General features: G+C 42.6%; 1 protein-coding gene across 1 annotated transcript in view; it reads right to left on the reverse strand.

Moving 5' to 3' along the window:
• Positions 1-12,313: 12,313 nt before the first annotated feature.
• Positions 12,314-13,622, reverse strand: part of stum (mechanosensory transduction mediator stumble) — a 6,662-nt gene continuing 5,353 nt past the window's right edge. Inside the window, exon 5 of the mRNA XM_017897559.1 lies at positions 12,314-13,567. Within this exon, the coding sequence (XP_017753048.1) occupies positions 12,314-13,567 (1,254 nt within the window). The remainder of the gene's footprint in view (positions 13,568-13,622) is intronic.

Below are 13,622 nucleotides of genomic sequence, written 5' to 3' on the forward strand. Positions count from 1 at the left end.
TTCACTATCGGAGCCATTTTATCCTTTTCTATTCCCTCTCTGTCCTTGTCTACCACGTCACGAGCTCTTCGACGACCTCCATGCCTATTCTATATTCCTATTATTTTCTTGATTTTTGAGCCCAAATCATAGATGGTGCCGATCGCAGGCGGTAAAATTTTTATTTATTCGGCACTAGAAAATTAATAAATTTCCAAGTTTCTCTAATTAATTCATGGACATTTATAGTTGCACAGCAAAGTTGGAATTATAGGCAACATTTATATAGAATATTTAATTTAATAATGAGTACTTACATGAGCAATTTATTACCTGTAGTAAATAAGATTGCTATAGAAAAGTATTTTTCTCGCATAATATTTATATTATTTTGTAATAAATATATACTAGCATAAGAAACCATAAAAAATAATTTTTTTTATTAAGAAATTTTATTTATAATTGTGTATTTAAAATCTTTTCATAGGCAAAAAATAAATACAAAACAAAAAATATATTTTAAAAAATTATCAAAACTATGGACGGGAATAGAAACCTGGTCCTCCAGTATACCATTTCTCGATCGTCCCAGTTACGATACAACTTAGCTTGAAACACATTGGAAATAAATATTTCATTATTGTAATGAAACTTTAATCGCAAATATCTTAAAAACTATTTAGTAATTGCGGCTATAATAATATATTTTCTTAAACTGCATGACGATATCTACAAAGTTGCAAAGTTTCAATTAAATCATTGACCCGAAGGACTTGCATTGACGCGAAGGACTTGCGCACTCCTTGTAAGTAAGGAAAGGAATGCAAGTAAGGGAAGGTAAGTAAGCAAGGTAAGTATAAGGTAAGTATAAGGTAAGTAAAATTATTAAAATGTACTGCAAAGTAGAAAAGGTATTGTCCAGAGAATTGTTCGAGATGATGTAAAATCATGGAATAGGTCGGCGAGCAACCTCCTATCATGTTATGTTACCCTAATACAAAGAGACAAAATCGACTGAAAATTTCTCGCCGTGCTGCACAAGTATTGTCCAGAGAATTCTTGGAAATGACGACATTTCTTGGAACTGACTCGACGAGCGACCTCCTTTCATGTTATGTTATCCTAATAAAAAATCGCAAAATCGGCCAAAAATATCTCGCTGAAACTGCAAAAGTATTGTCCGAGAATTCTTGGAAATGACGTCATTTCTTGGAACTGTCTCGGCGTGCGACCTCCTATCATGTTATGTTATCCTGATACAAAGTTGTAAAATCGGGCGAAAATTTTATGGCATGGCTGCAAAAGTATTGTCCAAGAATTCTTGAAAAAGACGTCATTTCTCGGAACTGTCTCAGTGAGCGTCCTCCTACCATGTCATGTTATCTTGATATGAAAATCGTAAAATCGGGTGAAAATTTTACGAGCAGGCTACAAAGATATTGTCCGGTGAATTCTTGGAAATGTCGTCATTTCTTGGAACTGTGCCGACGAACGACCTCTTAGCATGTTATGTTATCCTAATACAAAGTCGCAAAATCGGCTTAAACTTTTACGGCGAGGCGGCAAAAGTATTGTCCACAAGCGGTAAAAGTATTGTCCAGTCGCGGCAAAAGTATTGTCCAGTAGCGGCAAAAGTATTGTCCAGTAACGGCAAAAGTATTGTCCTTGGAATTCTTGGAAATGACGTCATTTCTCGGAACTGCCTTGGCCGTAGACCTCTTGTCATGTCATGTTATCCTGATATAGAGTCGCGAAATTGGGCGAAAATTTTACGACGGGGTTGCAAAAGTATTGTCCGAGAATTCTTGGAAATGACGTAATTTCTTGGAACTGTGTCGACGAACAACCTCCTTTCATGTCATGTTATCCTGATACAAAATCGCGAAAATGGCGAGAAAAATTGTTCACAGGCTGCAAAAGTATTGTCCAAAAATTCTTGGCAATGACGTCATTTCTCGGAACTGACTCGGCGAGCGACCTCCTGTCACATCATGTTCTCCTGATACAAAATCAAGAAATTGGCAAAAGTTTTGACCGGAGAATTCAAGGAAATTATGTCTATCTTTGAAACGCCGTAAAATTCAAACCACGGGGCCTACGCCCACGCAATTTACACACATGACAGGTAAGCACCTGAGGACTAATCTCATTCTACCCGCAATCGATTCAGCTTTCATCGAAAAATGTCAACTTTGGCCACTCTCGTGCGACCTCTTTTTATGTTATGTTCGCCTAATGCAAAATCGTAGAATTGGCAGAAAGTTTTGTGCCAACACTGCGAAATTTGTTAGCGTAAAATTGTTGAAATTCTGTCAATGTGAGACCTCCTATAATGTTATATTCGCCTAATATAAAATCGCAAAACTGGCAGAAGGTTTCGTGCCAACACTGCGAAATTTGTTGGCGTAAAATTGTTGGAATTCTGTCATTGTGAGAGTTCCTATAATGTTATGTTTGCCTAATACAAAATCGCTAAATTAGCAAAAGGTTTCATACCAATGCTGCGAAATTTGTAGAAAATTTTTGAAAAATGATTCGGCAGTAAAAAATGATAAATCACCAAGTTTCAATAAATAATTTATGAATTTTTATAGTTGCATCGCAAAGCTGAAACTACAGGCAACATTCTGATACCATTTTCGTACATAATTTGATGCTAATTAGTTTATTATTAATAATTACTTTAATGAGTATTTAAACTGATGCAGCAGGTATCAATGGTTTGTCTTTAATTATATTTTTTACACAATTAATTTATGAACTAAATGCATACATTATAAAAAGAATATCTTTGCGTATATTTACATATAATTTTTGTATATGATTTACTTCTAATTTTGTTCAAAATTAAATATTTCAACGAGCAATCATGCCCATCATTGTAACGAAATCACGTATGCCGTCAAATAATTATTAATAACAAATTAATTAGCATCAAATTACGTATGAAAATTGTATGAGAATATTGTCTGAAGTTCCATTTTTGCAATGCAATTATGAAAGTTCATGAATTAATTAAAGAAACTTGATAATTTATTAATTTTCTACTACCGAATTGATTTATTTTTATGTATTAAGAGCACATAACCAAAGGAGGTACTAGTGCAAATAAAATCAATGACATTTTTACCGACTGCGATCAGCGCCATCTATGATTTTGGACTGGAAGTTCAAGTAAAATTCGATCGGCATCAATTCTGAACAAAAGTAGAAGTAAATCATAAATAAAAATTATATGTAAACATACGTAATGATATTGTTTTTTAATGTATGCATTTAATTCATAAATTAATTGCGTAAAAAGATGTAATTAAAGACAAACCATTGATACCTTCGGCATTAGTTTAAACACTCCTAAAAATAACTGTTAATAACAAACTAATTAGCAACAAATTATGTACGAAAATAGTATAAGAATGTTGCCTGTAATTTCACGTTTATGATCCAATTATAAAAGTTCATACATTAATTACCGTAGCTTGGTGATTTGTGATTTCTTACTGCCGAAGATACTCTATCCTTTTCTAACCGCGATCTATCCTTGTCTATCACGCGACGTGTCTTCGTCGAGCTCCTCGCTCATACTGTGCTCTTGCTAGCTAACACGACTTCCCAGTCAAAATTTGTAGACGACGCTTATCGAAAGTCTTTCTCATTGGCTTTACTAGCGCCAATGAGAAACAGTTGCGATCAGCATCATCTGTGATTATTTACTTGAAGCTCGAGAAAGAAAAAGCTTCGAGCCAAAACTCACAGATGGCGCTGATCGCAAGTCTTTCTGATTGGCTATCCAAGAGCCAATCAACGATTTGCCCTACCCTTAGAAAAGGATAGAGGAAATGATTGGCCAATAGGATTGACTTGAAAGGAAAATCATCGAATTACTCAATTTTTATGAACAATTTGTGAACATATATATAATTGCATCGTAAAGAGGCATCCTTTAAGAACTTTTTAATATTATTTTAGATATAAATTTCTCGTTAATTAATTAATTATTAGTAATTTTTGTACGGAGTGTTCGAATTGTGGCCGGAGTTCCTAATAGTTTGTCATTAATAACTATCTTTTATGCAACTAATTTATGAATTACATGCATCCACTATAAAAGCAATATTCTTGTGTATATTTTCATTACATTTTTAATCACATTTTACTTCCAGTTCCGTTCATAATAAAATATTTCAACGATCAATCATGGCGGATCGTTGTTACGAATTCACGCACGCCGTCATATAATTATTAATAACAAGGTAATTAGAAACAAATTATTAACAACAATTACATAAGAATATTGCTTATGGTTCCAGCTTTGCGATGCAATTATAAAAGTTCATAAAATAATTACCGAAATTTGGTGATTTGTGATTTTTTACTGCCGAATCTACTCTATCCTTTTCTAACCTCTTTCTGTCCTCTCGTGTGTACCCAACGACCGCCTCACACATTCTGTGCTCCTGTTACTTTCCCGAGCGTCCATTCGAAAATTAAAATGGCGCTGATCGAATGTTGCTTGATCTTTTATCCTTATCCTTGGTATACTGAATTTATTTATTAACAAAATTCGTATTATGTATCATATTTTGCTTCTCATTTGAAACAACATTCTTTTCTTAATCCTTTGCTTCTCTTTACAATAACACAAGAAAAAATACAGTAATTATACGTAAACAATATTTAATATTAATTTTAACAATTTATTTTCGTTAGCAATATCCTTATTATTAATTAATATATTATTGGTTGTTTAAAATTTGGACAGTATAAAAAATAATTGTAATTATGGACATTGATAAACTGAGAATACTCTCACCTAACTTTCAAGGCATAAATAAACCCTCTAACTTTCTCACTCTTTATGTAATACATCATTTTAGCTAAAAATCGTGCGTTTTTAGAGAAACTCACCATTTTCGAAGATCGAGGGTGATAGAACAATTTCGATTACGGATTCATTCCCAGGAAAGCAAGCTCTACAAGAATTACCCCATGAGTATCACGGATTAAAATTCCTATTGGACAATATAACCACAAATATATCCCTGCGTTGTAAGGAGTTCGCGTCGAGTTGTAAATACCGTGACGCTCGTATCGAGACATTATAGCCACGTACCTAACTCCGTCTTGTAACGGATTACCATCGAAATTCGACAAGAAACGTTTGTTCCTAGTGATTAACCTTGATCGTGCCAAGTTTAGATCGCGCCTAATTGCGCTGGAGAATGTACCGCAACAGTTAATTGATCCATAAATGTCGCTCCAACCACGACCACCCTCCACAGGTCCCACCAAAGTTCAAACCGAATGGATCCAATTTGCAACTATAGGATTTACCCTGGCCATCTCCATTCAGCACACTGTCATCGATTCCAATCCCATTCCTCCTGAAACCTCGAGCTTCCAGCTACGCATCGTCACACCCCTTATCCCACAGAATGATTTCTCATAACAACAAATTCCTGGTCTAAAAATAGCCGATAGTCAAGAGCAATTAAGCTCGTGGACGAATATAGTGTTCAGGTAAACGGTATCATAAACGCCCAACGCTTTGACGTCAATGTCGCGCGAAACTAGGCCAAACACGAAGGGCTAGTTCATCCATGGCGCCTGCAGCACCGTCACGCGACCCTTCAGCCTCTCTTGCAACTTCAGCTGATCCAAAAATCGCGCCTCGAGCCACCGGTGTCTTCGGGACAGCGAACGTCCGGATGGAGGAGCCGTGTGCACGAAGAAACGACGCTTCTGAGAGGGTGGCAGCTGTGAGTGAAATACACAGGGGTGGTCGCGACTCGACCTTGGCCGCACGCGACGCTCACGACTCGTCGGTCAGTCCACGTAGCCGACTTACGTCGATTTTCGGTTGTGCCAGTCCTCCACACGCTCGCACACCTCGCGGATTATCCGTCACGACGATCTAACATTATGTAGATGGCCGGATGTCAAGCGGCGGGAGCAGTCGAGATCATTCGTCAAACGTCCACTCGCCAAAATTCCATTCCCGGGTAATTTCAGCTGGCTCGAAGATCTTCGAGGTAGAAAGATTTGCTCGCTGATTTCCCGCGATTGCGAGTTCACGCGACGACGTCGATCGGGAAAGATCTCTACGAGATCAGGAGATCAGACGGCAGTCTAGACTTGCTCGTTTCGTTTGATAAAGATTCGAGAATCGTTGCGTTCGATCTTGTACGCGTGGAACGAAAGAAGGGTGGAGAAGTGGGTAGTTCGGAAGCAGAAATTGCACTCGGGCGAATTAAATGTACGCCCTAGGCGCGCGCGTTATCGTCGAGGTAATTTGCAGCCAGGTGAATCGTGTGCAATTGCTCTGATAGAGAAAAATGCTCGGCTCCGCGATTCGTCGTTGACTGCTTTATGCTTGTCGTGAGTCGCAATATTTTTTTTCTTTTTTTAACTCTCTTCTCGGTTTTTCCTCCCCGCGAAGGAATGTCGGCCCTCTCGCGACGATCGCGCGAACGAGAGGGGTGCAGAATTTTGATACAACCGTGAATTTTGATAGAATACAAGCGTGTTATTCGAGAGTGCTTAGTATTATAATATTTACGAAGATCTCCGTGCAGATTCTGAAATATCGATCGTTTCTGCTCAACGTGTGAAATGTCAAGCATAAAACGTTTCGCTTTATCTCCGTTTTTTTCCTTCCCTCTATAGCGAAGTGCCCTTCTGACCAGGGCGCGAGAATAATCACGCCAAAGTGATCAAGTGCAATATGCATTATTTTGCATTTTAAGAAGAGTATGAAACGCGGCCGTTTAATAACGCCAACCTATCGATGTACCCTTGCATTCATTGTGTCATTATAAATCTACCGTTGCTCGTTTAGCGGGTCGAATGCCGTGGGGGCCATTGTTGCACGGTGCATAATTCACCAGTGGCGCCATTATGGTCATCGTTGATTAATGACACCGATATTAATAAAAACATTTAATTCACATGGAAAAATTTGCGAAATTTTCAATATTGTGTGAGAGGAATCTTTATTTGGATGACCTCACCCTGCATCGAGATCTATCTTTGCTTCGAGGAAACATCCAGCTTATCGATTCTCGAAGCTGGATTGAACGAAGCAATGGGCTATCATAGAGCCTATAAAATTCTTAATGAAGGGTTCACGGGATACACTTTTTGACAGTTCATCGTCTACACCACGCATCATAGAAGACTTCGAGCTTTCGTTTATTTTATACCACCAAGAAATATAAAATATAATCAAAATCAAAAGTCCCTTACCACAATTGTCACTTGACACGTCATAAAACGTATTGTAAGGGGAGGAGAAGAGAGGGCTGGTTAAATAAGTCCATTACTCGATGACAGATTGTACCTTACTTCGTTGGATGCAATATTCTTTCGTTTCTACTATTACATGCCGCTCTCATCTCTCACGTAAAACTCTCTCGTCCGCTCTTCGACCTGACGTTCCGTTCATGCTATAGTTAGCCGCCATGTGTGCCCTTCCGGGTCCTACAGCCCGGCGAAGCCTGAACGGAAAGTCTAACGCCGAACCCTAGGGACCGACGTGGCGTTTAACGTGTTAACAGTAGACCTTCTTTGTCAATCCGCTGCGAGGATCACGCGGATCGCCGCTTCGTTTTGACACTCCGATTATAGCTACTACGTTCTCCTCACTCACGTCATCTTATCGCTAACCGAAGCTCGCATTCTCTCACCTATCCTCTCAGTATTTAAATACCTTCATTTCCAACTAAGCTACCATTTTATTCATATTGATCCTAATCCTGTGAACAAGTTACACAAAATTGGCTCAACGAGCAACGCGTTAAACAGACCCAAAATGGTTACCAAATTTCAACTTTAAACCCGGAACATGACCAACAGGAGCTCTGCAAACTACATAACAAACATTCCAACCTGTTCCAGCGGAATAAAACTTTTCAACTTCCCTCGAATCACACGGTTCTCCTCTATTTGGCAGACTCACTAAACAAATCCTCGCGAAAGGTAACTCGAGGTTTATCCTGTTATTTCTAAGCCGTGCACACAGTCCTGCAAACTCGAAGATAGAGAAATCCAACCTCAAATGCGATTCAACGAGAGAAGACACGAGACACGGTGCAACATCCAGGAATCTTTCGTGAGAATGTCTCGTGATGGTCGCTTTGTCGCGGAGAGATCCGGAGTTGCTGAAAGAGCCACGTGTCCTCGAGGGACCACTGGAATGTCGGCGATCCTCGAGAGTTAAGAGAAACTCGACGCGGGAGCTAACACGCGAGGCAAAGTGGACGTTCGACGTCGAGAGATCGATGGAAATCACGTGGAAACTTATGGACACTTGGAGAATGGCGCGCAACACGCGCGAGCAACACGACCGATGGGACAACAGGACGGAATTGTTCGCAGCAAAACGAAGGAGAATCGGTGATGCGAACTAGCCTTCGTTTACGTTCAACAGGCCGGAAATGGTGTGCACGTGTAACCGTGTTTTTAGAGGAATCCCGTTCGCCAGGCGGCCGATCGACTAATAATAGACGTGATAATATTTGCTCGACCCGTACGGTGCTGTTCCCTGCCCGAACCAGACGATTGTGCGCGGCGTGGCTTAGGCGAGGATTATTTTCAGAGTCGATAGGAGCCTCGTGGTCGATCCAACGTGGACGATAAAGAGGGAGGAAGATCGAGATGGGTGTTCGCGATATGGGATCGATCGCGTTTCAGAAGCGCTAGCGCTGCGTCTGAACTCGAAGATCCAAGATGGCGGCGCCCAGTAGACGCTCGGTGCACGTATACGCGATCGAAATTCGTAGACGGAGAAATAATTAATTTCGCGTGGAACGCGAATGTTCTACAGTTGGCGAAGTAAAATTGGAAGGGATTAAACGTAATTGAACGACTCCGTCTTCGCGATCCAAACTAATAATACGTATTTCACGTTAAATTCCGCGTAGAACTTTTCGCTGCAGTAATTGCTCTCGTGTCCTATAATTCCGTAAACACCGGGTGTCTGTTTTCCAGGGAAGGTATTGTAAGATACGAAAAGAAATCGCGAATCGGCTATTGCCAACAAAAACAAATTGCAAACCGATCGATATCTTCTAGAAGCAAATCGAAAAGTTATTCTATATAACAAAATTAAGTCGCGTAGCTTCCCTATGGGCAGGTGAAGCACAGGTTAACACTAGATTTAAGGAACCCGTCAATTTGACGGAAGGGTTGCTTCAATTGTACTATGGTAACAGATTTAGTTAACTTATATTAAGACTGTTAATATAATATATAATTGTTTTTAAATTAAACTAATCATTTAAAAAAAGCACGTGGTTTCCTTTACCGGTCAATTTTACAGGTGTCCTTAGAAATAGGTATACAGATAGCGTCCGTAAACCCAGTGTTAAGGAAAGCATAAAAAGCGAGGTCCTTGACAGCCAAAACAGAGTCCTTGGAAATCGGTTGTGACCAGTACAAGCGTGAGTCGTTTGGTGTTGGAAAGAGAGTTTTAAACGAGTGCGTCTTTGTGTGTCTTCGTTATCTTGGTGTTCTTTCCCTGAGTTAAATCAGTTTACGAGTTTTGAGTTTGTGTTCTATCGCGTTCTTGTTCTTTCGTGAATTTTCGGTGTCTCGAGACCAGTATTCGCGATCCTACGGTATTAAAAAGAGTAATTTCGTATCGCAGAGAATTTCCCTAGTGTCGATGAAGGGATAAATGCGAGTTCTACGATTATATGGAATACCGTCAAGTACGTATGCACACTCGCGCATGGTACACACGCGACAAACGCCCGTGTCGCAGGATTTAATTCGAAAATTCCAATTGCCCGTTCCCGAGAATTAGTTCAATGAATAAAGCTACAGGCCGGACGAGATGCGATGAATTATTCAATGAATCGTTTCACGGCGGCTCGAACGTTTTACGAGAGAATCCATCGCAATTCCACCGTGGTACGATCATGTTTGCAAAGACGTTTTCAGTGTTGGTTCGCGATTATACGCAGCATCGTCACGCTATTGCGGCTCTCTGAGTCACTTTTAACGTGGCCGGGTATAATAAAATCTCGCGGAACGATTACGCTCCGCACGGGGTCCGCCGTGTAAAAAGAATTTAATCTCGTTATAATTACGCTAACAACGGGACTGGCTTGTACTCTATCGATACGCGGCCGAGTCACGAAAATGACGGATTAATTACAAACCGTGATCGACGATATTGCGATGATACGGTCATCGCCACTGAATCGCTCGAAAATTATAGACGAGGCGTAATGAAGATCGATAGACCGAATCGCGAGGCGTTTTTCATAGCCCATAAATCGACGTTTCACGGGGGAAAAAGTACGAGCTCTTGGCAATTTTTAAAACTCTCTACGCGGAAAATCTTTATCAGGCGTACTCGCGGGATCGCTGAAAAATCAGCGTAAAACGCTGCGCTCTTCTCGCTATCAGGAGTTACGAAGTTTTGTCACGCTTTGGCTGCAACTCGGCGCAAGCTTCGTGCCGGAAACGTATACACGTTGTAGTATATCGAATACGCTTTGAAATCATCCTCGCACGGCAATTAAACTGCTGGAGCAGAGAGAGAGAGAGAGAAATTCGAGACGATTAAATTTCAAGAAATTCCGATATCTTCTCGCCCTCGATTTCAATAAATTTCAATAAACCAGCAGCCAACAAAACGCTACCCGATGTACAAGGAGAAAATAAAAGAATCGCGAGTCAGAGGCGTGAATGATGGACACGGTCTAAGCGTTTTGTGCCTCCAACGTTCTCCTATTATTTTTTTTCTTTCTTTTCCTCCCTGCCTTTCTTCCTCTACCGATTCGAGTTAATTAGTGACGCTCGTATAACGAGGCGATTCGAAATTCTGATTTATAATCCCCTTGAGCCAGGCCGTGGCGATGTAAATCTCCGCGGGATCGATAAACCCAGCTCGGTTGCATCGACCACTGGAAAGGGTGGCGCTTTATAACCAGCCGGGGTGAAGGAACTCGGTGGATCTTACGCGATGGCCCAAGTTCCCGCACCACCCTCTTGTCGATGATGTCCGTCAGGAAGTTGTAAACCGATCTAATTGCGCCCATTTAACGACCAACTTCCGCCACGTCATACTTCGTGGATTATTTCACGGAATGAAACGAGAGAAACGAAAAGAAAGCCTGCGGATTTTGCTGGAAATATTCGAAACGGGAATATTCGAATCCCACTGATTACGGTCGCGAGATTATACTATAGACGTAAAAACAGGAGAAACCATAGCGATCCATCACGGCAGATATTGGCTAAATTGCTCACCGCAGGACTAATGTAATCCAAGGCAAAAGTAAATTAAGCAAACAAAAGGGAAACGCTCCATCCTTCTTCCGACCGTTTACTCGGCTCTAACCCACATTCCAGCGGTATTTATATAGAACAAATTAATTCTCGCTTAAGAGAAACGCACGAGCCAGTCAGGGGTGGATTCTAAGGGCAACTACGCGCTGGGAGACGCAACGATTAATAACCGTGTGGTAATGTACACGTTTCGTGATCCCGGTCGCGATTACCTGGCCTTAATGAAGCGCCGCCACTTCATAAACGCTGATATTTCCTAATAGATCTTCGTACGCTGGGATTAGCCAGAGGGCAGGCTGGAAATTGATAACGAGAGATCTCGCGGAGAAATGGGGTCCCGATGTACGACTCCGCGAATAGGCATTTTTAGGCAACTCGTAACTCTCCGGGGTCGGAAGCCGGCAGCGATTCTTTTCGTCGCGAGACTCATCACGAAAGTGATCCGTTTTAATTGAGAATGATGTCCCGCTTTCGTGTCGCGGTAACCCACCTCCCCTGGGCCTATAATTCGATTTTCCGTACCGCCGAGTTCACTTTGTCCCTAGCACGCGCAACCTTCTGCATACCTAACACGTGTCCTTTAATACGGATCCACATCGGATCCCCGGCGATTTATTGTCACTTCCGACGGCATAAATACCACCCCCCGTGTCACGGATCTTTTCTGATTAATATCTGTCGGCCACCGGTATAAACGCGATTCCGTGAGATGGTGGAATAACGAGTAAAGGCCTGAACTCGAAATTTTACGGCTGGCCAGTGAAAAGTGGCGTCGGGTGTTGAGCCCTTGCTGAATAATCAATACGAACGCTACAGACGCGATATATCGAGCAACGGGGAAATATTCCAAATTACCCTTCATCCAGCGAAACGTCGCCGTTATCAGTCAACGTATAAATGCGTCTAGAAGCCTGAAATATGCTCGGAAAAGGAAAACCGTCAGACGTAGAAAAGTCAGCCTATTCCGGGCGCAGAGCCTCTCGCGGAACCATGCGAAACGCGCTCGAGGGATGAAATATAACGCGATAAATCATACTCACGCTGGCTCGCCGTTCTGCTCCAGGTGCACCACGTTCCCACTTAACGTCTCGATCTCCTGCGCCCGCTTCACCACGTGCATCCCCATCTTCTCCCTCGGCGAGGACACCCCTCTGACCGTGTCCACGCTCACCCCAGTGTCCGTGGACCGCACGCTCTCGATCGAGTCCACCGACACCCTCGCGGACGATTTCAGGGACGTACCACTTCCGTGATTGTTGGGCCGAGCTTTCACCCCGGCGCTGTTCACATTTTTCGAATCGTTGCTCACCGCACCAACCACGCTGGACACGTTGTTCGCCCTCGAGGCTACCGAGGACTGATCGGAAACGGAAGTACTTTTCACGGTAACCGTAGTCGCGTTCGCTACAGCCTTCATCTCCGAACTATTCATGGACCTCGAAAGCGTTCTCGCGTCTTCCTGCTTCACCGAACCACTCGCGATCGACGCCGCTGTCCTTTGAGTCCCCGTACTCGACGAGTTCCTGGCAGAGTCGCTCGCTGACACGATCTCGTTGGTCTTGGTGGGATTCACCGTTGAGACGGGTTGAAACGAGCTGGCTTCCTCGGTTTTATGATCACTGGACCTGGTATTCTTCGTGTTCTGGTCGTTCGAAGTAGTCTGGACCCTGTTCGAGCGCTGCGTCGCTGACCCGGTGTTGTTCATGGCGCTGATCACCTTGCTCACGCTCTTCACCGACTGGCTCGCGTTGTTACTCTTCGAATGGCTGTTCGCCGTGTCGCTAGGAACCGGAGAGTCGTTTCTGCTCTCCGTTCCACCCTTCGTTCGTCCGTAGTTACCATTGGGTTTGTTAGATCTTGACATCTGATGGCTCGTCTGACGATGATCCTCGCCGTTGACGACCTGGGTATTTTGGGTTTGCCTAGTGGCCGAGTCATCGTTCGACGAGTTGGAAGATTTGCTGTAGGACAAGTCCTGCTGACTCTTCGTCTTTTCAGAGATGTTCCTCCTTTCGGAGACGTCTTTCTCCAGAAGAACCGCGTTGGCATCGATGTGGAGCGGCTGAACGGCCGTGGTCGCTGTCGTGTTCACCACGCTGGATGTTCCCGTGGCGCTGGAAGTCTGCTTCAGAAGATCGATCAGATGAAGATCCGCGATACGTTCGCTGCTGGAATTTTTCTCGCTAGCCTGAGACCCTTTCGATCCCGTGTCAGACTGCTTGCTACCCTGACTGGACTCGTTCGTTTGTTCGCTGCTCGTACGAACATCTTTGGACCCTTTATCGGCAGCCTTCTTGTTCTTGCCGTTAGGCTGGTCGGAAAGAGGGATGAATCTAGCTGGATTC

The sequence above is a fragment of the Eufriesea mexicana genome, unplaced genomic scaffold (genome assembly GCF_001483705.2).
Source record: "Eufriesea mexicana isolate 0111107269 unplaced genomic scaffold, ASM148370v2 scaffold549, whole genome shotgun sequence".
NCBI lineage: Eukaryota > Metazoa > Arthropoda > Insecta > Hymenoptera > Apidae > Eufriesea > Eufriesea mexicana.